The sequence below is a fragment of the Pollicipes pollicipes genome, unplaced genomic scaffold (assembly GCF_011947565.3).
Source record: "Pollicipes pollicipes isolate AB1234 unplaced genomic scaffold, Ppol_2.1 Scaffold_4295;HRSCAF=5057_pilon_pilon_pilon, whole genome shotgun sequence".
NCBI lineage: Eukaryota > Metazoa > Arthropoda > Thecostraca > Pollicipedomorpha > Pollicipedidae > Pollicipes > Pollicipes pollicipes.
In genome coordinates this window covers 5988736-6015763 of record NW_023596461.1, presented here as the reverse complement: position 1 = coordinate 6015763, position 27028 = coordinate 5988736, and the positions used below count along the sequence as shown (strand labels likewise).

Sequence of the window (27028 nt, the reverse complement as noted above, 5' to 3'; positions counted from 1 at the left end):
GTTCTTAGAGGGGTGGGGGTGCACCGATACGAGCACCCTAACCTCTCCCTGTCCTCGCACTTTGTACATAAGTGTGGTCGTTTTAAGCATGCGCTGGATTTCGCGGTCGCCTGTTAGATGCACTTCTATGCCTCCGTCCGCATACGAAAAGACATCCTTGGGCGTCCCGATCTTGGAAAATGCTTGTTGCCGCTGAAATGGGCTTAGTCGGAGCGGTACTGTCCTTCCTTGGTCATCTACTTTGGCGGATCTTACGACCAGAAACTGGGGTAGTGGACGACGGTCGGGGTTTGGGGGGTTGGCTGATGATAAAGTATCCATAAGTATGCGTTTATATTCGGCGCGCTGATTCCCCGCCCACCACGGAGCCCAACACGGGGACGGTCCACTTCTAAGAGAGGAGCCGCCAGGGCTACCAGCACGCTATACGCAGGCCAGTGTGCCAAAAGAGTTGCTGCGAGATCCACCAGGCACGTGTCTGCGGGCGCCAGTGCCTCGGTTCGCAGGTGCTAACCAGGCACCCTGGTGACAAACCGAGGTACGGCCCCTTTAATGATGTCAAGAGGCAGACACTGCACCCGGCAGCTCCCCCCTCAACACCCGTCACATGACCTGCTTGCCTCCAAGCCAGTGTCACGAAAACACGACGCCTGACCAGCCAATTTCCTCGTGTGGAGACTTCACGAGGCATCCGCAGGATCACAAATTCGGGCCAAAGCCACGTGTTGGTAAGCTGCCCCGACTGACCCGCAGGGCAACTCCCTCAGTGACCAGGATCCATTCATCACTACCTGCGGACCCAACGGGGTACGGCGAGACCCAGATAAGACTGAGAAGCTGGGGCCGAGCGGTTGCTAATCCCTACTCTGAACGAGTCAGAGCCCTTGCGGGAGGCACGTTTCGTCTGGCCCCTCCTCTTTGGCCGGAAGGGGCGCTTTACAAGCCTCCCCAACCGCCCGCAGGATCATTGGGGCACGCAATCCCCCCCCACCACGGAAAGGTAGTGCCTCACGGGGGGGCGAAGCCGGGGCCAGTGATTTACACCGGCCGGGGCACCATATCTGCCAGGGGCACACAGGGTTGAACGGAGGGTCCTGTGCTCACAAGGGGCCCCGAGCCGGCCAAGGGCAGCGTTCGATGAGGCCCGAACAGGACGCCGGACGGCCCAACAGAACTGCGATCAAAACTGCGCCTCCCTTGTCATGGGAGCTCTATGAACCTCGTTCTCTCAGCCTGGTCCTACTACTTCGGCTGTTATCCTTTGAGCGCAAATTTTTTCAATATTTGGTATCCCAATTTAAGCGCCAAACACTGCGCTTAACAGACATTACATGTGCGACTCGTTTTTCATACCGGCGGTACAGTTAGCTACTGCATTTGTGAGCATTGTGGCTGCGTGAGTCCGTGTAATGGGCTGCGTTAGAGGGAGGAGGGGGACATAAACCCAGTATTGGTGAAAACTAATATCATTCAAGTTATTACAGGGTAATAAAATATATTTTGCCATTTTTTAGGGCATAGTTGACGCCTTCCCACTGTAAGGCCATTAACTATGGAGCTCTGAGTTCTTTTCCGTGTACCTTGAGTATTCAGTTTTTAAAGGCCACTTGGGCCTGTGACATCTGATTTGATCAAGCTCTCTTTATTGTAATGTATCACATGCTCCACTGTCATGATGCTCCTGGAATGGGATTTGTGACCTGCCATTTGGGCTGTAGATCCTCATCTTACCTCATCAAACTTTGAATGAAAATGCAGTGGAATTATGTTTGCGTAGAGTACCAGGGCCCATCATGTGCAATAATTTTACATGACCTTGTGTTTTCAACATTCAGTTATCACATTTTTGAGGGGACCACTATCATTCAGTATAATGTATAGATATACAAATCAATTTCAATCATCTGTGGAAATGGAAGATCTAAAGGGGAGAAGGCCCATTCATTCACTCACAAACTTGCCCCAGACTGTAGCCTAATAGATATCTAAGTAGGTGTCAGACAACTGGCTTCCTTTAGCAAGGAATGAAACGTACCTTACCTACCCCAGGGGGCCTCGCATTTCAGAGCAGTCTTGAAGTCATTGCATTTGGCATTGGTACCTGCCAGTTTGATGACGCCTGTCAGTGTTTGGTACCTACTAGCTAACAATTTTTATTTCAGGATGTAGTGAGATCATAACTTCATGATCATGGATCAAGTTGGCATACTTATATGTGGATGTTGCCTTGGCCAAAGCACTCTGTAAACCCATTGGTTGGTGGGCTGTTAAATCAGTATGGCATGTCAGTTACCATAGAAGAAGCATTTATGCATTACTGGGATAGGATGACTTACATGGTACCATTATTATTGCTGTGTGTGAACTGTGAATGCTGCTAAGGTCCTGGCCATATCACTGTCAAGGATGACTAGTGGTTATTACCATGCTGTTAGGTCTTAAGTGAAAAGGGCTCAGAACAGTAACATGATCTTTTCATGGATTTTCAACATTCAGTCTTGCACTAGGGTCTATTGTGGCATTGACTGTCCCTGCTCACCTATTTTGTTTAACTGTACAGGAAGCCTATCTAATACATTCAGTAATAAGCATATGTGTAAATGTTTTTATGTCGAGTAACACCATTTTCATTTCTTCATTTCTTTGCCTTCCTGATCTCAACAAATTCCCTGCTTGGTGGTTTCCTAAACAACAGTTTGTGATGATGGCAAAATGTATGCTGATTGCTCATTGATTCCCACAAACTGCTGATTGAGTCCCCTGCTGGTCCAGTCCCATGAACAAGCCATTTTATGTCATGTGAGATATCTATGTCCAGAAACTTATTTGTTTCTCAGTTTGATATAGGGACCTCATTTGTTTCTCAGTTTGGTATAGAAACCATATTTGTTTCTCAGTTTGTTATAGAATGAGGAACAATAGAAAGAGCTGTTGAAGTAGCAAAAATTTTGTTCATTTTGTACCTGTCAGGCTGTATTTTATACAGTGCAAGGCTGCCAATGGCAGGCTGTGCCAAACATATACTGTGGGTGCAAAGCCTCCCAGAAGATGAATAGGACTATGCTTACACTATGCAACTCAAAGTTCTGGCTTGACAGGTGCACTGACACATTCAGTGATAACAGGGATGGCAGGGGCATCAGGGAGAAGGAGATTGTGGAGGGGTAGAGAGGAAGCAGATATGTACATATGGCAATATTTAAAATTGATCTTATTATGTTGCATGGAAATAAACAAGTGAAATCATGATTGCCTCTGATCCCACCATTTCATCAGGAATGGTGGTATGTTGAAATGTGGTTGGTGAATTGTGGGCCAAACAAGCATGTCTTGCGGCAGTAGTCTGAGGGCTAATGGAGTTTATGAAAATATTTCAGGTATTCAAAAAGGCAGCTTGTTATCACATAAGTGCATTAAATAGAACAGATCATGGGCAAGAAGAAGGTGGGACTTGGAGGATCTCGGAAGAAATCAAGGAAGGAGAAACGGAAAGAACAGAGAACACTTAAAAAGGTGAAGAAGAATGAGCATTACTTTAAGAGATTTAAGAAGGAAGCACCAAAGCATCCATTCACGATTCCGAAGGAACCTAAGGACGATCCTCTTGTCGGTCTGAGTGAAAAAACTGAGCCACAAGCCAAACAGCTCGAGCCAGATGATGAGCCAGTGAAGAAACCACGGCGCCAGGAGAAAACTTTGGTTGAGAAAATTCGTGAAGCCAGAGAAAAAAGTGGTGTTCTGGCTGAGAAAAGGAAGGGAGCTGAAAAGCGAGCTAGGAATGCACAGCTTCGAGAGGCAAATAAGGCGGAAGAAAGACAAATTAAGCACCTGGCAACGTTAATGAAAATGAACAAGAGGCGAAAGAAAGGAAAGACGCCATCACTCCCGAAAACATTTGTTTCCGATGGTCTGGACTGTATCCTTTTCAATGCATATAATGTGTGGTTAGTTTGGAGGTTCTGTGAATGAACTAAAACATCTGTATATGTCTGGGGTGATGACCTGTACCTGTGTGACCTGTACGACCATTACCCGCTCGTCCCTTCCAAGTCGCATCAGTCGGAATGATTTCCGTCCCGAATGTCACATTCAGTGTGAAATAGATCCATTTTTAACATTACTCTAGTGTGCTACATTATTTAAACTTGTTGGATGGGCAGTATTCGATCATCGTCTATCATAATGCAGTCATAAATATGCTGTGCGCCTGTCCTCCAGCTGACAGTGATGAGAACAAAACGAAGCTTGTATATTTTTTAGTGCGTGATTATTTGCCTTAATGCGGATCAGATCTTCTGGACGTCACCGATCCGGAGAAGCTCAAGGACCTGAAGCTTCAGGAGCCCACTTTTGAAGACGACGAGGACGATTTCGAGGAAGATCTGGCCATGGTGACAGATGCGGCACGTGGCCAAGCTGTTGAAGTGGAAGAAGATCAGCCAGATAGCGCCTCAGGCGGTGAAGGCCAGGCTGAGTCCGAAGAAGGTGCTGAACAGTCGTTTAGTGACGATGCCGGCAGTGATGATGGCACGGGTGATGGAGAAGGAGGTCTGGATAGTGACGCAGAGGGAATGGACGGCTTCGTTCGAGACAGCGGTTCTGATTCAGACGAACCGGACACAGTTGCTGCTGATGCCACCATCGCTGACCCAGAAGACAATAGTTGTGAGGATGATGATGATGATGATGGTGAAGATGAGGAAATTGATGAGGAGGGCTCTGGTGACGAAGAAGCCATTACCGAGGGTTCGTCCGATGAAAGTGAGGGAGAATTTGCTGATGAGGTTGATGAAGGTGCTTCCGAAACAGATTCCGTCACCGCTGGAAAGAAAAGTGGATCTTTAAAAAGGCCCGCGAATGAACGGAAACGAAAACTGATCGAAGATGTGGGAGAAGAGGACCTCGCGCTGAATGAGACGAAGAAGTCTAAGAAGAAAAAGCGGATAAATGAAAATCAAGACACGGACAATGACGGCGTATGGGAAGACATATACGGAAGGTTGCGTGGCAAGGATGGTTCAGTTTTGACCGGAGTAAGTCATGAACGTCTCTGAAGTCTTGTTACTGTGCTTTGTGTGCCCGTCGTCAATTAGATCGCTTTTTGTGCATTATTAGTTTTGTGCCTCCTGTGTAGGGGGTGTAATGTGCAGTTCAAAAATGTGGAAAGTTGGTGCTCAACAGGTCGCTGATGTAGTTCGCAGCAATACCAAAATACGAGAGTAATGTGCGACGAACCATGCTCTGATCACATGGCAGCGCGCGCCTCTGCCCCTCGAACGTTCCCGCCGCCCCTGACTGACGCCCCGCCGGGCTCCTCCAGACCGGCTCGTCGGGGGCCGTCCCGCCCGACGCCGGCGACGGTGGCCCGGCGACGGCCGGCCGCTACCTGCCGCCGGCGCTGCGGGCCCAGCAGATGGCGCTGAGCGGCGACAAGCGGGCCGAGCTGGCGCTGCTGCGCCGCCGGCTGCAAGGCCAGCTGAACCGGCTGTCGGCGCGCAGCGCGCGCGGCGTGCTGGCGCTGCTGGAGGAGCTGTACGCCGGCCACAGCCGCCACGACACCAGCCAGGCGCTGACGCAGCTAGTACACGAGGCGTGCGTGTCACCGGCGGCGGCGCGGCCCGACCGCCTGCTCATGGAGCACGTCATGCTGGTGGCAGCCCTGCATGCCAACGTCGGCACCGAGGTCGGTGAGTGTGGCGGCGGGACGGCGGCTGCGCGGCGGCGCGAGCGGCGAGGGCAGCAGCAGCGGCAGCGAGCAGCAGCAGGGGTCAGTCGACGCCGAGGCGCGCGCGTGTCGGCGCGGGGGGAGGCAGCGGTACCGGAGGATGGGGGTTTCTCTGTGCCGAGGCCATCAGTCGGCCGTCAGTGACGTCATGCAGCTATGAACTCGTAGTTCATGATCGCTCGGTCGTCCGTCTGAAGAGAAGGCCTTGGCAGAACCTGACCCGGCTGGACACGCAGCCGGCGCAGCACGGGCAAACACGGACGCGTGGCCGACCAGTGCAAGTGTGCTATGTCCGATGTCCTTGGTGACAGGGACCGTGGAGCAAACTATGACGGACTTTCGTCTGCAGGTGCTCACTTCCTGCTGAAGACGGCTCAGCAGTTCCACAAGCTGCTGATGTCGGAGGACCGTGACGACGAAAGCAAGGAGCTGGACAACCTGGTGATGCTGCTCGCCCATCTGTACACGTTCAGGGTACGTTAGCTGGCTGCTTGTGTTCTGGGCGCGTCTGGCTGGCTCTGCATCTGCATCGGTACTGCAACAATTTTTTTTCGATCTTGGCAGCCCGTGTGCCATTGGTTTGTACGCGATGGTTTGTCGACCACCTTTCAAAGGACGCCGATAACGTTGAAAGTCTTATGGTTCGGGAGGCCGGAAATGTTTGCGAAATGAATGACCAGCCAATCGACGGCGAGTCTTGTCCGTGTCACCGCTTGGTGCAGTCCTGTTCGACTTTCCGTGCCATCTAGGATGTATATAAGCCTTCATACTCTGAAAGAAGGCCTGGTATATATAGCCGTTCTATTCCATATGTGACCATAGGCACGTTCGACGATGTTTCTCAACCTCACGCCAAGAAGTTGAACCGTGTCTCACAAAGTAGCGGGAACACGTTTTTAGCTTGTTTATCTTCGCTTCCCGCGTCTTATCATTACCGTCCCCCGTCCCCCTGGCGTACCATCCAATTTTCTAGGGTGAATCCAATCATTCCGTCCTCATCTTGCGTCAGCTCCGCCACCAGCGTCGGTAGCCGTCCCCCAGCGCGGGCTGAGGGCCCGGCTGACCCGCCAGCTGCCTCTGGCAGGTCACCGACAGCGGCGTCATCTACGACGTGCTGAAGATCCTGGCCGACCGCTTCTCGGCCAAGGACGTGGACCTTATCCTGACAGTGCTACGCAGCGTGGGCTTCACCATGCGCAAGGACGACCCGGCCGCGCTGAAGGAGCTCATCCTGCAGCTTCAGGCGCGGGCGGCCGCTGACGCCGGGACCGCCGCCGCCGACGGGTACGGGGCTGGAGCCGCGGGAGGGAGAGGGATGGGCGGCCGCTGACGCCGGGACCGCCGCCGCCGACGAGTACGGGGCTGGAGCCGCGGGCGGGGAGGGATGGGCGGCCGGAGACCGCCGGCGGGTACGGGGCTGGAGCCGCGGAAGGGGAGGGATGGGCGGCCGGGGACCACCGCCGCCGACGGGCATGGGGCTGGAGCCGCGGGAGGGGTGGGTTGAGCGGCCGGGGACCGCCGCCGCCGACGGGTACGGGACTGGAGCTGCGGGCGGGGTAGGGTGGGCGGCCGGAGACCGCCGGCGGGTACGGGGCTGGGGCCGCGGAAGGGGTGGGATGAGCGGCTGGGGACCGCCGCCGCCGACGGGTACGGGGCTGGAGCCGTGGGCGGGGGCTGACGGCGTGAGCCTTATGTGAGATGGCGGTGGGACTGTGGATAGTATTGAGCAGTTGGAGTGTTGTGTATTGGCAGGCCCGGGCGGTCCTGTTGTTGACTGTTCTTTGGGACGTATTTTCATGGTCGTCTTTTTTACGCGTAATTTGGCGGGATGAATGATTCGGGCTTGGCTTCGACTTTGGTATCCGATTCCTCACCAAGCATTCCTCACATCTACATTGATCCTATCACCTGAGAAGTCTGAATGACGGGCCAGTTTTGTCCGGCATTGTTCTTCCAGTGATGTCAGGGATGTTCATGATGTCATTAAAGGTCATAACATGGCCGTGTCTGGTGAAGACTTCTGTCCTTTTGTGGCAAATGCGGCGGATTGAATCAAAATCGAAGTCTCGGTGCGTGGGCCTCGGTGCCACTACGTGTGCCGCTTAGCCGATACCTGATGGGGACAGAGTTGTAACAGCCATGCCTCCGGGGCTGCTTTGTTAGTCTTCATTTCCATATGTGGTCTCCCTGCGCCTGTTAGTGTTCTATACAGGTACACAGTTAGGCACTTGACACACCAGCATTCCTTAGTTCACTGGTATTTTTTGTTGTCGAACTGACTGCTTTGGTCTTGAATTCGTGATTTAACCCGTTTGATCCGCTATTTTTCTTTTCCCTTCATTGTCTGACGATAAAGTGCCGTGGTGCACCGCGAAATTAGTGCACGGAGTTGTAGCGAAGCACTCTAACCCGGTCGCTCGGCTCACTGCTCTCAGCAGTCGGATTCGTTTTCTGCTGGACATCGTCATGGCTCTGCGCAACAACAACATCAACAAGATACCGCAGTATGACCCGGGTCTCGGCCAGGAGCTGAACAAGCTGCTCAAGACGTTGGTGAACCCCAACCAGACCATCACTGAATTAAATATCTCGCTGGAGGATCTGCTCAAAGGTGAGGAGCTGGAAAGGTTGGTAGTGTTACCTGAGAGACATACAATGCCTGAATGCAAATCGCTTTGGTATGCTTTTGGAAAGTACCTACGTTCATCTACGAAAACGCTACGGAATATTTGTGCACAACCGTCCTCTTTAGGACCTCCCATGACATATGGCACCCTTAAGCTTAAGCTGCGGTGTTGCTATGCTTTACTTTGTTTTTATTAAGTAGCGGTGCCATATTTACTAATGGGGGGCCTCATATACTGTCATCCGTCTCTCCATCGTTTCACTCCTCATCTCTCCACTCACCGTCCCGCCCCTTGCCGCCTATTACATCCCCTTTGGTCGGCCCTTCCCTCCGGTCTCGCTGACCTGCCCCAAAGCGCCCCGCTCTCCACTGATCTTCCCACTCGCCAGTGAGCGCCTCTCACCCCCCCCCCCCCTTCCCCGCCAGCCGAGGAGCGCGGCAAGTGGTGGGTGGTGGGCTCGGCCTGGAGCGGCTCCCTGAAGGAGCGCCAGCAGCCGGCTGCCGGGGAGGAGGAGGCGGCGGACGGCGCGCGGCCGAGGCTGCCCGCCGCCGGCCAGCAGTACTCGGCCGAGCTGCTGGAGCTGGCGCGCCGCCAGCGCATGAACACCGACCTGCGGCGCCACGTCTTCTGCGCCCTCATGACGGCGGAGGTGAGCGGGGGAACGGTGCTCTGGAGGGAGGGATGGGCTGATGAAGGGAGGGAGGGAACTGGTGCAGTCAACGCGCCGTGAGACAAGAGCGAGAGGAGTGGGACTGGGAGATTTCATTGTCATTAGTGGCGCAAAACAGGGTCAGTACATTTGTAAAATGAATGAAGCATCGTCTTGGACCGGAAACTCTGGTTCTTTTGCCTATGCGCGTGAAGGTTTGTGTAAGGAAAACCGAATTGACTAAAAGGCTAGACTACATGTTTGGAGAAAACTTGAAAGACGAATGACACTTTTGTTTGTCATTTAACAAGTGGTATGCTTCCCAATGCACCTAACAGCATGTGTTTCCTCGACCCACATCCCGAAAGTGGTGTCAGCCAAAGCAGGCGAGCGATTGTCTCGACGCGCGACAGGCCTCCAAGGCTCTGAATGTGCCGGAGGCACGCCTGCACCCGCCCAACCCCACCCCAGACCGCTAACCTGTCGGCGGCCGCGCCTCAGGACTACCTCGACTGCTTCGAGAAGCTGATGCGGCTGGGCCTGCGCGGCCCGCAGCAGGAGCAAGAGATGGCCACGGTCGTGTTGGGCTGCGCGCTGCGCGAGCGCACCTTCAACCCCTACTACAGCCACCTGCTGGAGCGGCTGTGCGCCGCCGATCGCAAGTACCAGGTGCGGCGCGCGCGCTGAGCGGCTGAGCGGCTGGTGCTGCGGCCTCGGGCCTCGAGGCAGGGTGTCGGGCGGTGCCGGAGGAGCCTGGCCTGGCACCAGGCTGTCTACCCGGTCCGCTTGGGAGTGGGGCCGGCGGCTGGCTGCCGTTGAGTGTTTTCTCGCGGGCCGTTGTTTCAGCGGCGTTAGAAATGGGCTGGCTGAAGTGTGGAAACCGGTTTCTTTGTTGTCCCAACGCGAGCGCTTCTGTGTCGGTGGCAGTGTTTTAGTGAGGTGATGTGTTGGCGCGACCGTCGACAGTGCTGTGTGCGGCAGGTTGGGAAGGGTCGATCAATTGGTGTTGGTCAGTGAGTCGCATCCTGACATTCTTATCGTCGCCGCTGCATGTCTGTTGTCACCTATAGTTCTTCAGTCATCTGTGCTCTGGATCCGTCAGATGCGAGTCAAAATAGCGGTCTGGGAGCATCTGAAGCAGCTGGCTAGCTTAGGCTCAGGTCCAGCCAGCAACTTGGCCAAAATTCTAGCTCATCTGATCTCAACGACCCAGCTAAGCATCGCGGTACTCAAGGTATGCGTGTATACGTTAAGGTGATTAAGGAAGTCAGTGGTGGTCGCAGTAGTCTTCTTGATTTTGCTTACCTCAGAGATAACTAAACATCACGGGTGGATTATTATTCAGGCACGTGACCTTGGGTAGCCCGAAAAGTGAGCACTTTTCCGGGCCATTGTGACGTCATCGCCTGCGACTGTCCTGCTGGTATCTGCTTCCACCCACCCACAGACACCGCACCACCGCGCCCCGCCGTCCGTCACCGGCGAGTCGTGTCCCCCTCACGCTCCGCCGACCCCCACTACGCCGCAGCCCCTCCCTCCATCACAGGCGAGTCATGTCCGCCTCCCGCTCCGCCGACCCCCACTATGCCGCAGCCCCTCCCTCCATCACCGGCGAGTCGTGTTCCCCTCACGCTCCGCCGACCCCCACTATGCCGCAGCCCCTCCCTCCATCACCGGCGAGTCGTGTTCCCCTCACGCTCCGCCGACCCCCACTATGCCGCAGCCCCTCCCTCCATCACCGGCGAGTCGTGTTCCCCTCACGCTCCGCCGACCCCCACTATGCCGCAGCCCCTCCCTCCATCACCGGCGAGTCGTGTCCCCCTCACGCTCCGCCGACCCACACTACGCCGCAGCCCCTCCCTCCATCACCGGCGAGTCGTGCCCTCCTCACGCTCGCCGACCTCCGCTCCGCCGCGCCGGCAGGTGGTGGAGTTCTCCGAGATGTCGAAGCCGATGGTGCGCTTCCTGCGTCAGCTGCTGCTGGCGCTGCTGCTGCAGTCCGAGGACGAGCGGGCTGTACGCTCGCTCTTCCAGCGCGCGGCCGGCGCGCCGCTCAAGCACATGCGCGACAGCCTGGTGCTCTTCCTGCACCACTTCGTGCTGCGCAACAAACAGAAGCTGGCCGACGCGGACACGGTGGCGACGCTGGAGGAGCGTGCGCGCGCCGCCGTCGCCGCGCTGAAGGCGGCGGACGGCGTGCTGAGGCTATGAGACCGACTGAGGCCGCCGGCGGCGGCTGACGGCCCCGTGCCGTTTAGGGCGGTCGCTCCGGCCAGTGCATCTGTGATAGGGGCTGGCCCTGGCTGAGTGTCCACGTTGCAGCGGCATTGGTGTCACTGCGTCAACGACTGGTGTCCTCAGGTCGTCGCTTATTTATACATTTGAGTACAGCGGAAGTTGTTTTTTCGAGCCTGTTCGAAGCGTCAAAATGGGACCGAGCAATGATTGGGGTTGATACGTCCTGTCGCCAGTTCCGTATGCACAAGGACTGACTTCTGCTGAGCTCCGGCAGGCCAGAGGAGAGTGGCAGGTCAATGGTTACATCCCTCAAGTCTGTTGTGAAAGGAATAATTGTAATGCCACCTGATGTTCAAGGCAAGCCGGTTTGAAAGAACGTCAAGATGCGAAGTTTCAGGATCGGCTCTTCGATGTGAGGTACTATATTTGAGAGTAGATAGATGCGTTTAGTCCTTAAATAAACGAAATTGCTAGCTACTGAAGACTTGTTTATTTTTTTACTATAGTTATTTCGCGTAAAAAATCAACAGGTTCAATAGGCACCCAGTTACGGTTGCAGTCAATAGGCTGAAAAGCAATAACTACACGCGCGTAAACACACTAAACACACACACGCTCTCGCGCTCTCAGCCCTCGGCGAGCAGATCGACTAGTTGAATGTGCGCACACTGCTGGTAGACCTGCGGGCATTGGAACGGAACGACAGCGGATGAAAAAGCCGGCTGTTTGGATATCCTGAAGAGGGCAGCTGCAGGTGACGGGAATGCGGACAAGGATTCTGTTTTTACGGGCTGACACTTCCAAACGGCACGTGGAAGAGACCAATATGGCGCGAACGTCTTACTGGTGCTGCCAGGCCGAACAGCGTGGTCAACTGGGCGCCGTCTAGCTGATGGTGAAACATCTTGTGCATGACTAGAAGATCGGACTGCACTAATCGTGCCTTGGTTGATGGCGTGCGGAAATGTAGGGAAATACTTTCATACTTTCATACTTTCAACAGAGAAGGGCACTGACACCTGGTGTTTGCGGCCAGCCGCATGGAAAACCTGTGCTGGAGTCGCTCGAATCGAGCAAGGTGTGTGATGGCAGCCCGCCCCAAATAACGCTGCCATACTTGACCAACCTCACATGAGCGTTGAACGCGAATCGAGTTCAACGCTCATGTGTCGGTCGGATCGACCAAGGCTGTGGTTGAAACGCGCTCGGCGTGGGGACTTCTGCATTTGCATGCTGCGTGCGATAAATCCAAGCATTCCGTTAGCTTTGATCGCAGCGTCAACATGTGATGTAAAAGGGAGCTTTGCGTCTAACAGAACGCCGAGGTCACGGGTCTGATCATACCTTTCCACGTAATGGTCGTCTTTTGTGTACTGATGGACGACAGGAGAGATATAGTGTGAAGGAAATTAATTTGCTTTTTACTGGGTTGAGACTGAGTCCACAGGTTCGAGACCAGTCGCAGAGGGGATCCAAGTCCAACTGGAAGGCTACGCAGTCTGCGCTGCTTTCAATGCAGCGGCAGTTTTACATAATCGGCATACATGATGCACTCGCTTGCCATGCGGCTGGATAGGTCCGCCAGAAAACGTGCGAACAGCAGCGGTCCTAAGCTACTGCCCTCTGGTACGCCGGGTAGGACTGGAGCCCAGTCAGATCGCATGCCGTTCAGGATGACTCGCTGCTTGCAATTGGTCAGGTACGACTCAAGCCAGTCGTACGCGACACCAGTCGTTCCGAAAGAGTGTTGAAGCTCGTGCAACAGAGTTACATGGTTGACGCTGGTGAACGTCGAGGAGAAGTCTGTGTGGATGGCGTCAGTCTGTTCGCTTCGGGCGATTGAGCTCCAGCAGTGCACAAGAAACCAGGAGAGGTTGGTGATGTAGGATCGTCTTGGAAGACAACAGTATTGGGGTGATGGTATGACTAGAAGGCACGCAGGTAGGCTATCACGAACGACCTTATCTAAAATCTTCAAGCAAATTGGCAGCAGTGATACACGTCGATAATTATCAGGTGACTTTCTCGAGCCTTTTTGATGCACCGGAACCACATTAGCCTATTTCCACACGGTGGGAAATATGCCGGATCTAACTGATAATTGCATATCATTTGGATCGGTACAGACAGCTCATCGGCACCCTCTCGCAAGATCCTGGCTCTTAGTCCATCAGGACCACAGGCCTTATGCGTACACAGACCGCGTAACAGCTGTGCTATCCGACCATGCGGCACGGTAAAGCAGTTTAGCCCGGGTGCATCGGACAATGGCGGGTCGGGCAGAATCCTGACTGTAGGGTCACAAAACTTTTTGGAAAAACACTCATTTAGGCAGTTGGCCCGCCCCACATCACCCTTGCACACATTGCCGTTATATTCGAGAACAGGGGAAACATGCGCGGACGATTTCAAATATTTCACAAATGACCAGTACCGTTTAGGATTGTCCTTAAAGTCACGCACCAATCCAGTCAAGTATCCGCGATACCTGGAGTTAGCCACAGATTTGAAAACAGGTCGAGCGGTGCGGTGATCGGCTATGTTCTCAGCGGTCCGGTCTGTCTCGTAGGCCTCTTGAAGGCTGACACATGGATGCTCAGAAGACAAGCAACAAAACTTCCAAAAAACTTCCCGCCAGTTTGACGCCGGCGCTGCCACATTCTTTGCCCCATGCGACGATCGATTTTGACGATGGGCATTGTTGCCAGATGACCGGCACTGTCGGCTATGTTTGCCAGACCCGTAGCCAACCAGTTTCGAGCAATTATACTCGCGATTTGGAAGGGCAAACGCTACCCTAGTGGACCTTTCAGTCAGCGGATCTACCATGAAAGCCAGTCTAGCGTTTCCAATGCATTGCCCATATCCATTTACATGGGTTTCTAAGGGTGTTACGATTGCCGAGTGGTTCCCAGGACTCCGTGACATCAGACTGATATCCACCCGCTGCTAACTGATGACCATCTACTGTCGTCACCCCAGCAGCATCACAAGACGTGCGGCCTCTTCCGGCGGCCGCCTTTCCCCCCTCAGGCCAGTTGTCACCACAGTTCGATGTGTGCACTCGAGTGTATTCGTACCATTCACGCCTGTACAAAACGCCAGTGTCCCCGGCTCAATGCACTCACAATATACATACGCAAGCAGTGGCGTCGGGCGCGGCGGGCAGGGCAGGCGGGTGTGGCGAGGCGGCCGAGACACTCTGGGGCCATCGCATGCCGCGGGGTGCGCCGTCTTTTCCGAGGACGAGCGCGGACATGCCACACGGAGGAGGACGGCGTGTCTCGCGGCGGGTGGGCACCGGAGTGCCATCAGAGCACGCCCATGGCGCGGTACTCCGATCTCGACCCGTGACGTCAGCCGTCCCTCTTCCCCTCCGCGGCCGCAGATGTCAGCCTCAGTTCGAGGAGGCCAGTGGGCGAGAAGAAGCGAGCGCGTGGTCAATTCGCAAGCCGACGCATCCCACCACGAGTGTGGGAATATACGTCAAAAAGGGACATGGAGATGGCGTAGCATCTCCACTGAAAACTTGATAAAACAGCTCACAGACCATACTCTGTGCGAGTGGATCCACAACACCGGCAAGGGACTTGTTCCTGTGATTTAGAGACCAAAATAAAACCATGCCAATTTTTCAAAGCACGTATAAGCAGTGGCCCAGCCACGACCTGCCGGACTGGGAGACCGGATTTTGGTAGGATATACCAGGGGTAGGGGGGGGGGGGGGGGGCACGACCGCTGGTATGGCGCAGTTATCAGAATGTACAGACTAGATCACCACAGCGAATGTTCAAGAAATGCCGTCCGCGACACAAGCGGACTGCGCCACGGCTGACGCCATGGGCCTCTGCGGCGTCCCAAGCCAGCCATCTGCGCGCCGCGCCTGCCCGGGGCGTCACAGCCGGACGCGACGCCGCCCCGGACGCCCTCACCGGGCGCGCCGACCCCGCGCCCCTCCGTCCAGTCCATACGCAGAATAACAAGTCGCCAAGCACACCACGCAGACGGGTAAATAGTACCTCACCGCGCGGCGCCAACCCGCAGTTCCCTGCGTACAGAACACAAAAACCGCGCACCAGTCAACAGACGGCCGGCGCTGTCGGACGGCAGGCCTCTAGCTCCGGGCGGGGCGAGCGACGCCTGCGCCGGCTCTTTGGAGCGGCTGCTGCCGGATGCCGGCCGACCCGTGCCCCCCAGGGGTATGGCGTGCGCCGACGGTCTGCACACGCTGAGACGGGCCGCGCCGGCCACACGTGGCGTTCGTTTCCGGCGACAGGTGGCGCTGCCGGCGTGCTGGTTCGGCCATCAGGCGATAGGTGGCAGCACCAACAGACGCCGGGGAAACTATTGCAGCACAAGGCCAATCTGAAAACGAAAGGCACGGTGGGTTTAGAGCTGAACAAAAACCAGCGAAGCAAAAATGAAAAGAAATATAATATCCGATAGTAACATGCAACACGCACCCAATACTCAGTCTCCACTCAACATGGCGGAAAAAGTATCCATGCACCATTGCTTAGTGAGCATAACAAGCATTGAGTTTCGATATCCAACCGGGTGCGACATGTCTCGTCAGTCAACACACCCGACTGAAAAGCTGTGTTTATCCCCGCCGCCAGAAGGTTTACTTAACGGCGAAGAGGCTATGCTAGCAGCAAGTACACCATTGAATGAGCATCCATTCTGTACTGAAGGTGGCACATGTAATAGTTGCGATGACACCTTACCTGCAGCTCAACATGTAACCCAAACGAGCCGACGCTTCAATTCGAGAACGTAGCGATAACATGATATTTCGTTGTCCTTTTAACACATGGCTCTACATCCCCTAGTGTACTTGGGGCCTTTTGTACTGGCAGTGTGTCCAAGGCGCACCCCGATCCGAAAATCTTTATTTGCGATTGCGTCTAGTTTTCTTCCCTCTCACCACTAAATTACTGAACGCCTACTATCGATATTCTCATGGATGACAACGACTGCCAGTCACATTAATCTCATGCCACGAAAACCCCAACACAAGCTAACCACCAGATTTTTGGCAGCTCCTGCCCAATGGCCCCACCCGGCCCGGCAGGCTTGTTTACAAACGACCAGAGATGTAAGCCCACAAGGACATTTCATCTCACGACATTCCATCTCACAATTACATTTCATGGCCTTAGCATTTCGCCCTTTGCCAATCGAAATTTCGGCCAGCAGCAAAGCACACCCGCCTTTCCAGTTCAAACCCCAACCAGAGTTCTTCGGGAAGCCCGCCCCAATCACCTGCTTGGGCTCCATGCTAGGGCACTTCCAATTATAGAGGTAGTACTGCAGATTGCCATCGCCGATGCCGAACTTCAGCGGCTCCAGGAACGTCTTGTTCTCCATCAGGTCCAGGGCGTTGAACACGTCAAAGCCCTCCTGTCGGCGGGGCGTCCCAGAAAGCGGTAGATTTCCTTCACATTGCGGTAGCGTAATGACTGCAAGCAGTACAGGCGGGACACCCAGCGTCTACGATCGTCTGCGCTGCAGGACTCACACAGGCCTCGGAGTGACAGAGCCGACGCAATGGCACTCACGTGGGCTGCACGGCGGTGATGCGCGCTGCACATTGTTGCGAAATATACAGAGCATGTCATCTGCTAGTATACATGAAAACTAAAAGACGCTGAACTATACTGAGGCTAACTATACTATACTTTACCCTGCGACTGCCTCAAAACCTCCCAATACAAGTTCTTACGTAGCTGGCTAGCCATTCCAGTCACGTTTCTTCAAAGCCAACATCAAGCTCAATGAAAGCCGCTTAATTGCTCCCACGGCCAAGGTCACAGCCACTGCAGTCCAATCTCGCATTGTTCCCTGCAAGTCATCCTGTCCAATTCGTCGCGGCAGCTTCCGGCGCCGCCACGCGGCGCTGCGTCACTGATGACATCAGCACGAGGGGGGGGGGGAGGCGGGGCCGCAGCTCCAAAACAACCGGACAACATTCATGCCCCGGTGGCGGAAGAACGCAAACGCGTTCGTTATCTCTGCTTTCGGCCCCAACTGGCCGATAGCGACCGACCTCTGACCTCCGGGACACGCGCAGCAGGAGCCGCTTCTCCGACCAAGGACACGGCCACTGAGCGGTCTGAGCGGCACGGCCCTGGCAGAGACGGCTCTGCCCACTCCGCCCAGGTCAGCGGGCCACAAGGCTGAGGCGGTACGGCACACCGGGCCGTACGGCCGCCACAAGAAGCACCGGCTTATCCGCACGCGCGCGCGGGCTGTCCAGTCCGTCGCGTCTCGCAACCTGCCTCCGTGGACGGGCTCACATTTGGACGAAGCCGTTTAGATAAACACAACAAAAAACACCAGGGGCCAGCGTTGCTCCTAAACAATGGCCAGCTCATCGCTGCAGTCGGAGCTACACGATTTCTCGGACACAGGCGCCGGAAGCGCCTCGGTTTAACGGCGCGCACGGCTCGCTCACGTTTTTAGCTGTGATGAGAGCGTCTCGCATTAGCTGCAGCAGCGGCGTGCTGCCGCCGACGTTGTAGAACGAGTAGGCCGCCATCAGCTGCTTGTGCGTCGCGTGGTGCATGATGGTGGACGGCAGGCTGTAGAAGCTGACGAAGTCTGCGGCGGTGGACACGGGCCGCGCGTCACCACGTGCGCCGCGTTGGGACACAGCCAGGCAGCAGCGCGCACGAGGTGAGGCGACGGACTTCCGAGCGCGCCGCCGCCACCACCGCAGGCCATGGAGCCGTTGGTGGGAGAGTAACATGAGCACAAGAATGTTGCCGACGACTTACCAGATCCGTGCTTCACTCGTCCCCAACGCAACCTTAGCGGCCAGAGTCCTTCGCACCTTGAAACAACTACTTTCTCGCCGGCCACGTTGCCGTCTAAACATTCAATCGTCTTGGAAACATCTAACTAGCGATGTAAGCGGCGAGCTTGACAACGCGCATCAGTTTGGCAACAGCTGTGAAGCTTATGACATGTTTGATTTGGGAAAAGTTCGACTTGACACGGTCCTTCTTTCCTTCCTTTCGGCGGCGGCACGAGTCTGGCTACTCGCCGGAATCATCAACGGCCCAAAGTCCGCCGCCTCCCCAGGCCCCGCGTCCGGAGTCCGCTGCCTCCCCGGGCCCCGCGTCCAGAGTCCAGAGTCCGCCGCCTCCCCAGGCCTCGCGTCCAGACTCCGCCGCCTCCCCAGGCCCCGCGTCCAGTCCGCCGCCTCCCCGGGCCCGGCGCCGTCGGCCGGCAGCAGCACCGTCCACTCCGCCCGGCGGCCGTACCTGTGATCTCTCCCTCCTTCTCCACCACGTAGCTGTCCACGATGGTCGGCCGCGGCGTGAACCAGTGCCGAAATTCAGCCTCGTCGAAGTGCGGCGCCAGGTCGAACTGGCTCAGGTACTGCCGGGCAGCAGGGAGGTACGGTTGGCGGCAGCAGCAGCAGCAGTAGCAGCAGAAGCAGCGGCAACAGCGGCGGGGGCGATGGCGGCGACAGCGGCGCATACACGGGGCCACGCTAGGCTGCCGCGTCCCGACACGGCGACTCGGCCGGCGCGCGGGGCGCAGAGCGGGGCGCTCCACGCTGCGCGCCTCGCCTCCGCGCGCGACTCACGTGGTTGAGCAGCTTCATGGTCTGCGGCACGTCGGCCTCCTCGAGCCGGCGGAAGCCGTCGGTGACCGTCTCGGACGGCAGCCGGTGCAGCTTCAGCGTCCGCTGCATGGTCATGTTGCGCGACAGCTGGCTGAACTTCACCTCAATCAGCTTCTTGGGGTTCAGCGAGCGGTGCCAGTATCTGGTGGGGCGCGAGGGCAGGGGCCCGGTGTCAGAAGTTTGGCGAGGCGCGCCGGCTCGCCGCACTCCGGCAGCCAGCCCACCGGAGGCACTCCCGGCAGCCAGCCCACCGGAGGCACTCCCAGCAGCCAGCCCACCGGAGGCACTCCCGGCAGCCAGCCCACCGGAGGCACTCCCGGCAGTCAGCCCACCAGAGGTACTCCCAGCAGTCAGACAACCCGGGGACTCCAATAGCCAGCCAACCGGGGGGGGGGGGGGGGGGGGACCCCGGCGTGGCTACTGTATGACTGCACACAGCATGGTTCACGGCGTGGTGATCGCCACCACGCACACCATCAAGTTATGGTGGTGACAGAGGACGCTGAATTTTAGTCGGCCAGGTGGTTTCCGGCATGGGAATATTTTTCAGTTTGCGTATCTACGCTCACAAAACGTTTCTTCATGTTTCTCCGCAATGTTCACAGAAATTTTCACCGTGGTACAGCATACATCAGTGCAAGGGGCCAGCAAAGCCCGTATCTTACCCCTCCCTCCCCTAGATCCACTCAGACTCCACACGCCCCATTCAGCCTCCCAAAATTTCCCCAACAGGGAGCGATGACATGTCAACCTAGCATCTACTAAACCTGGCCAATACAGTCCGGCCTCGCGTGGCAGCTCATTGGTTCCGCAGCGGCCAACTCGATTCACAAACATCTATCGCCAATTCCAGACACCTGGTAGCCTCCCACGCCCCTGCGGCGCCCCCCTCCCCCACCACCACGCGGGCGGCCGCGGGTCTCACCTGCACGTGCCGACCGGCTTCGGGAGCACAACGCCGGCCGTGTAGACCGCCTGGAACACACCCGTCTTGTTGACCCGCCGCGTGATCTCCTTGATGAGCACGGGCGCCACGCGCTTGGAGCGCAGCTTCTTGTGCACGCACAGGAAGTTGACCTCGACCATACGCTGCTCCCTGTGAGACGCGACGGCAAGGGCAAAGGTCACGGACTGTGCTCACGGCGGTCACACTGAGCTCGCGGCCGGCTCACAGACGTCACAAGCAGGCTGGCGTCACGCTCCGTTCACAAGGAGTCACGACCCGCACACTCTGAGGTCACCGCTGACCGACCAGCTTGAGGCTCGGTCCAACACGCTCAGAGTGCGCCAAAGTCTTTACTTTGAAATATGGTAATAGCGGCTTATCCATGCACGTCGGCACTTAGATCCGCCGCGTCTCCCCGCTTCCGTGCAAGCAAGGCATGCGATGTTTCACAGGGGGGATCAAACCGAGATCTATCGCTGCAAAGTAACACATGCCAACCTCCCCAGCACGGACGGATCAAAGGTCAGTCGAACGCCCTCCGGCCGGCTCTCACCGCTTGTAGATGTGGATGGTGGCCGGGATGGCGGAGATGAAGCCGACCAGCTTCCTGGACTTGGTGACGCGGACGCCGCAGTGCCAGTCGGTCTGCCAGCCGGGAGGGCGCAGCGCCCTGTGGCGGAGCGCGCACACCGATCACGCACAGCCCCTCCGCTGGCGACTGTTGGTGACTGTCTTCCCGTTCCAGTCGGGATTCACGAGCACGACGGAAGCCATCCAATGATACACACCACATGGCTCCATCTCGTGCAAGCACGACTTCAGGCAACGTCTCACCAGCAAGCCCTCCGCTCACTCAACATATCCACCATGACCGTGGGCAAGCCATGTGCGCATCCCCCTTGGTCGCTCGTTCACGCTCTACCCTACGCCGCCGCAGCGTCCCGTCTGTTGGAGCCGACCGCGTGCATCAGCCACGAGTGGGCTGAAGTGGCACCTGGCGGGTCCCAGCTCCCGCACATACCCTCGGGTGGGGTCGCTGCGCAGGCTGAGCCTCTGAGCACTCCCTGGTGCGCGTGGTCACGCCCCGCCGCTATCCCCTCTCCTTCACCCCATAACCCTCTGAACTTGCCACCAATAGCTGAAATGGCTTTACTTAAACACCCCGGTACGCTGCCTCCAAGAGCGACGGGGGCAGAGGAGGGGACAAGAGCGAGCAGCACACGGCCGCCGCGGCCGCCGCCGAAGGACCAGGTCGGCCCGCCTCACCAATCGAGGAAGGTGGGCGAGTAGTCGAAGCGGAACATGTTGTCGTCGTCCTCGACGTAGTTGTTGGTCAGCAGCGTGTACAGCTCCTTCAGCTGCCGCAGACAAGCGTGTTAGGCACGACGCGGGGAACCGTCTGCGGGCACACACTAGCACAATACCGTTGATTTTCGTCCACCACACGAAACAAGTATAGTGACAAGGATACTTCGCGAGTTGAGAAACGAACATGTCCCAGTGTATGTAAACAATTCAGGCACTTGCTTTTCCTGTTTTATAATCATGTTCGTGTTTAAGTCGAGCTTTGCAAACTCCGGGGCGCGCCGAGTACTGCTGTCTTCAGGAAAAGTTAACGTCTTGTCGGAAGACGAACGGGTAGACATCTTATCGTGTTGGAAACATCTTATCAGATGTTCTCAACCTGATCCCATATCTTTTGATTATCATAACAATGATTACTGGGCTGGTTCTGTGAATCCAGCTCCAGCGATAACTTCATCGCATCCCACCTAGCTGTTGCGCAGTTTGAGGAGCGCTGACAATGTCAAGGTTTCGAAACACCCGGAAACTTTCAACGGCCAGTGCCGCATGGCAACGTTCCTCCACCGACACCAACAAAGTATGGCAAGCCAGCCCACACAGGTCTGGGGCTCCCGGCTGTAACTCGTGCCTCTCCGCACCACACAGTTCCCCCCCGCGGCCGTGACGCCAGCCGCGGGGCCGGCAGGCTGCGCGGCCGGCCCACCGGCGCCCACCTGCTCGGGGTCGTCCAGGTCGAGCGTGTCCCACTGGAAGCCGTCGGGCAGGGAGTAGGGCTCGGCGCGCACCTCGCTCACGGCCTTGTCCGCCTCCAGCGGCTCATTCCCCGACGTCGTCTCTTCTGTTGGCGCCGAGAGCGGGCGGTGGGGGCGGCGGACAGACGCGACGCGGCACATGCCACCCATGGGAGGGGGTGGGGGAGGGGGGGGGGGGAGAGGGAGAGGTGCGGAGGCGCAGAGAAGCAGTGGGAGCGACGGGACAGCTGGGCAGTGGTGATGGAAGATCGGGAGTCTCGGGCTGGGCAGTGGTGATGACAGATGGGGAGTCTCGAGCTGGAAAATGGTGATGACAGATCGGGAGTTTCGGGCTGAGCAGTGGTGATGGCAGATCGGGAGTCTCGGGCTGGGCAGTGGTGATGGCAGATCGGGGGGCCTCGGGCTGGGAAGTGGTGATGGCAGATCGGGAGTCTCGGGCTGGGAAGTTGTGATGGCAGACTGGGGGCCTCGGGCTGGGAAGTGGTGATGGCAGATTGGGGGCCTCGGGCTGGGAAGTGGTGATGTCAGATCGGGAGTCTCAGGCTGGGAAGTTGTGATGGCAGATTGGGGGCCTCGGGCTGGGAAGTGGTGATGTCAGATCGGGAGTCTCGGGCTGGGCAGTAATGATGACAGATCGGGGCCTCGGGCTGGGCACTGGTGATGGCAGATCGGAGGTTCAGGGCTGGGAAATGGTGATGACAGATCCGGGGTCTCGGGCTGGGAAGTGATGGCAGATCGGGGGCGTTGGACTGGGCGGTGGTGATGGCAGATCGGGAGTCTCGGGCTGGGAAACGACATCAGCTCGGTGGCCTCGAGCTGGGAAGTGGTGATCGAGAGTCTCGGGCTGAGTAATGGTGATAACAGATCGAGGCCTCGGGCTGGGAAGTGGTGATGGCAGATCGGGGGCCTCGGGCTGGGCAGTGATGATGACAGATCGGGAGGCTTCGTCCGGCAATGACGTTGATCCGTTCACACGATTATGGCCAATGGCGACAGCGGAGGTAACGTCGCTATCGCCGGTCAATGCATAACATCTGAAGCATCTATCACACTCTCATAGAACCTTTGTCGTCAGCGCGCGCTACTGACATACACAACGGGCCGGCGGTACTTCTGTTTAATGCGCAGAAGCGAAAACATGATTAAAAATGGAAAATTACCAACGAAAAGAAGCATTAACCAACACTTGCTGGGACGAGTTGACTTCTAAACGCAAATTTTGCTATCAAACATGCTCGAACATAAAATCGGCACCAACCGACATGAAACCGTACATGAAAGTGGGTACACTGCCTGGTTGCAGTTCCAAAGGAATAGGCTTATCTGGTATACATTGATTTGCTACGGGACACCCAGATTGATTTCACCACAGATATTTACTTCTCTCACAGTCTGGCCAGAGAGAAACAGGAAAACTGCTGAGTTCCCGCCGATCAACGCAACCTCTGACCCCAGTGGTTGGAGTAAACAACACAAACTACATACAGGCATCCCGAACCTCACTTACCCCCTATCTTCAGCACAGGCTGCGTCTCCCAGAACTGGTACTTTTTCCGCCTAGCCTCCTCCGACGTCTTGGCCGGGCCCTGGTGCTGGCTCGGCCCGGAAGGCGAGAACATCTCCATGGCCTTCTGCAGGTCTATCAGGTTCTTCATTGGGTTGGCACGCTGCTGTTTGGTCACGACCCCGTCGGCGCCTTTGTGCTCAGCGGGGTTCTTGCCCTTCTTCCACTTCCTGTTGCCCGAAAAAAACGTGACCTCCGTGACCTCGGAATCAAAGCGGACCCGAAAAAAAATGTCGGACAGAATAACAAAGTTCTTTCAAAACGTTGGCGGGCAACAGCGGCTTTTAGCAAAGTCTTCGTCTTCGCACAACATCGGTATGATCCATCAATGCTCCGGGGCCATCGCACGCCGGGATTCGCCCCCCACCCCCCCCCCCTCCGGGGAGCGCGTGACTGACCAGCCAGCCACCCGTGCAGGCAGCCCCACCGCAGCGTGCGCCGCCACAGAACGCACGAGACCGCCCGCGGCGGTGACTCATCGGGGGAAGCCCACGCGGGGCCTGCACCGACCCACTCCCCAGCACCCGCCCCATGGTGACGGCTCATCGCGGCTGCCAGCGTCTTGCCGGCGCGCAGCGCGTGCACCGGTGGCCTAACACGTCTGGCCGCGATCGTTCGACACCACGGGCCCGACGAGACGCCGATCAGCGAAACACTGCAGCGCTGGCGATGGCTTGCTGAGGGCAGGCCTTCACAAGCAATGCCTGAGATGGGCCTGCTTTACCCTGATTTGGGCTAATTTCTCACTGCTCTGTGAGTAATGTGGTGGTTAACAGTGGTGCAGTCAGTAATGTGGCCTGCTTATCTTCAAGGTGATTAGGATGACTCAACTCTGGCCAATCATAATTCTAGGTATCATACACAATATCATGATCTAGCACAACAAAAACATTAATAGAATGACTGCATGCTGCCTAAATGCTATATTCAGCACTATAATCAACCACAAATTGAGTTCAATCTTAATTGTTCCAGCTCACTGTTGTGCAAGCATGATAGGCTGACATGGGGTGGGGTGTTATGCTGCTTTAATTCCAAGGCAATGTGATGTAATCCTACCCTTATGATCAAAATTGGTAGTACATGTTGTAAACTGGTACTTTGATATATACAGTTTCATGGTAAAAGGAAGAAGATGATACAATACCAGCCCATGAAGCTTCTTACTATTGTAGTGGCAATCAAGAACATGCACTTTGAGATGACCCAGTGATGTCATGAGACACATCCACTGACTGGCATAATATCATGCTACATTGCCCAGATGCATCGCCACCTAAACACATAAGATGCATTTTGCTAGAGTGATGTGCTACCAGCACTTGTTTAGCATGTTATAGGCATGCCTTTGGGCAATATCCACAGGCACAAACTGTTTTGTTCACTCATACACTTAAACACTGAACTTCTTTATGAGTGGTACATCTTACACTAACATCAGACGGGTTTCTGAATAGGATTCTAACACACAAGTTGAAGGTCTGCACTAGTGATATCCAAGTTTAATAAGGGCACAAGGCAACTGAGAAAAACAAAGCCCCAACCATGCTGATGATCACTCATTCCAGTAATTTCACAAATCTCAGACAACTTGCCATCAACATAAATTAGACAAAGATAGAATATTGTTCAGAAAAGCACTCCCATCTGGCATGTTCGCATGTTGGCGATGTTTTCGCCAGTTAACCCTCAGGTCATTGTCTGGTGTTATAGCATCCAGAGAGGGACTGGATGATTTGTCTTTCAGCCACATATGTCACAATACAAATTCTTCCCTAGAAATTGCTCAGATTCAAACCTTTGTCTGCATGTATTGACATATACCCTGTATGCATAACAACTGACAGCAACCAGAGATACCTGGCCAAAACATTGAGTACATACTAACATGCTGGACATGGACAACAGTCCACACAATTATCTGTGATTCTAATCTCTCATCTCAATCCTTTTAGAAGACTATAGATTAAATAATTTACAACACATATGGACTACACACCTATCACTGATAAAATTGTGGCCTAGTTGTCACTATCACCAGCTTCAATTGATAAGTGATTATGATCACTATTTTTGGGATGCAGATTGATTCAGTCATTTTGTAACCAAGCAACTAAGGACTCCCTCAGTAATCACCAAATGGCAAGCATCATAGTACAAAGTGGTAGAACTGTATAAACATTTTTAATAAAAAATTATGTAAAAATCCAGCACAATTTGACCTAGCCAAGTTTGATGTACATGAGCATAAGGCCCAATGCACAGATGTTGGGTAAAAATCTGACAGTGGATAGATTTGCTGCAGAATGGTGTTCCCAAAGTATACTACTATGGTCCTACACCTCATGCTGGATATTTCTGCTTGGAATCTGCTTTCACACAGCATAATGCAAAAAGTGCTTCTAAAATGTCACAATTAACATTCTTACAAAGCATTCTGTCTATCATACATGCAGAGGCAATAGGAGCAGACCACTATACTAACATTGATTCAAGACATATTCAAGATTCAATTCGAGATTGTCATTGCTCTGTCAACAGAGCAATGACAGCAAAAAACTTACTTGCCACCACTGACTTTCCCATTAGTAGTCGCTGCTGACGCTGAGGCCTCAGACTTCTGGGCTTCAGGACCTTCTGCACGCTCCTCGCTGGCATCCATCTTGAGCTACGAAACTTTCGGCACTGGTCAAAAACCAGGGTTATAGGCTCTGGATGCTTGTAAATCAAGCACACTCGTCAAAGCCTGTCCAAATCAACCGAACCGAAAGATCCTTTAATTGAAAACCACCTAAAAGTTGATTTCACAGCCCCTAACCACCAGAGCCCCAATTCACGGACCCTCTCCGCGCTGCCGACGCCTGGGAAATGTTTATAATGGCGCGCACGCTCTCCATAAACGTCTATACATTGCTACCATATTCTGTGCGCTCGATTAATATAAATTTTATTTTGGATGCCTCCATGCAATATTTTGTCCCACTTCTTGCGTTCGCGACCATAGAAGTCGTTCACATATAACGATGGAGGAGGAAGCGGGGGGGAATGGGAACAGAACCAAAGCGTAAGCAGGGGAGGAGTCAGGGGCGCAGGTAGCAAGCGCAAGGGACACACGCCTCCGTTTGTCACGAGAGGACAAAAGGACCGCTCAGTGCCGACGATTCAGGGCCAGATTGGATTGCCCAAAAGGACTAAGTGGAGATCGTAAAAAGGGACACTGGCCAAAGAGCAGGGCCATCAACTATCCGACAGAGGGTCTCTTGCACCGATCGGGGTCCATTGGAACGATGAGGGTCTTTTTGTCGGTCAGATACTATCAATACCGAACGGTCGGCTCAGAATCGGTCTGGGCGCTGGGGGCCTATTTCCGAAGCAGAACAAGGTCGAGACCCGCGATTATCACTGAGGGCCTCTCGCATTGGTCGGGACCACTGAGAAGATGAGGGCTACCGCACCGGTCAAGGGCCCACAGTACCAACCAAGAATCCTTTGATGACAAGGGTCCGTGGTTCGGTCATGACACATTTGATCAGGGACGAGTCCAGAGAGGGGGGCACGGGGTCATGCCCCCCCCCCCTTCCGGGCA

General features: G+C 55.3%; 2 protein-coding genes across 4 annotated transcripts; one reads left to right on the top strand and one right to left on the bottom strand.

Moving 5' to 3' along the window:
- The first annotated feature begins 1383 nt into the window (after positions 1-1383).
- Positions 1384-11579, top strand: LOC119097630 (nucleolar MIF4G domain-containing protein 1). Of its 3 annotated transcripts, none has more exons than XM_037220669.1 (11): positions 1384-1396; positions 3378-3916; positions 4291-5033; positions 5321-5687; positions 6075-6199; positions 6810-7009; positions 8161-8336; positions 8778-9001; positions 9503-9670; positions 10104-10235; positions 10925-11579. In XM_037220669.1, the coding sequence occupies exons 2-11, from the start codon at positions 3430-3432 to the stop codon at positions 11210-11212; spliced, it is 2910 nt and encodes a 969-aa protein (XP_037076564.1). In that variant the 5' UTR covers positions 1384-1396; positions 3378-3429; the 3' UTR covers positions 11213-11579. The 3 variants fall into 3 exon arrangements, with proteins under 3 accessions (XP_037076564.1, XP_037076565.1, XP_037076563.1); XM_037220670.1 differs by lacking the exon at positions 1384-1396 and adding an exon at positions 1425-1485 and having other exon boundaries at positions 8164-8336; XM_037220668.1 differs by lacking the exon at positions 1384-1396 and adding an exon at positions 1425-1485.
- Positions 11580-14294: 2715 nt separating this feature from the next.
- On the bottom strand, positions 14295-26293 carry LOC119097629 (glycylpeptide N-tetradecanoyltransferase 1). The gene is made up of 11 exons (XM_037220667.1): positions 26007-26293; positions 23386-23612; positions 21840-21964; positions 21088-21179; positions 20375-20491; positions 19801-19971; positions 18837-19017; positions 18508-18625; positions 17697-17842; positions 16505-16642; positions 14295-15604 (listed from the first exon to the last, which is right to left on the bottom strand). Exons 1-11 carry the CDS (start codon positions 26102-26104, stop codon positions 15584-15586), a joined length of 1434 nt encoding a protein of 477 aa, XP_037076562.1. The 5' UTR covers positions 26105-26293; the 3' UTR covers positions 14295-15583.
- Between the last annotated feature and the right edge of the window lie 735 nt (positions 26294-27028).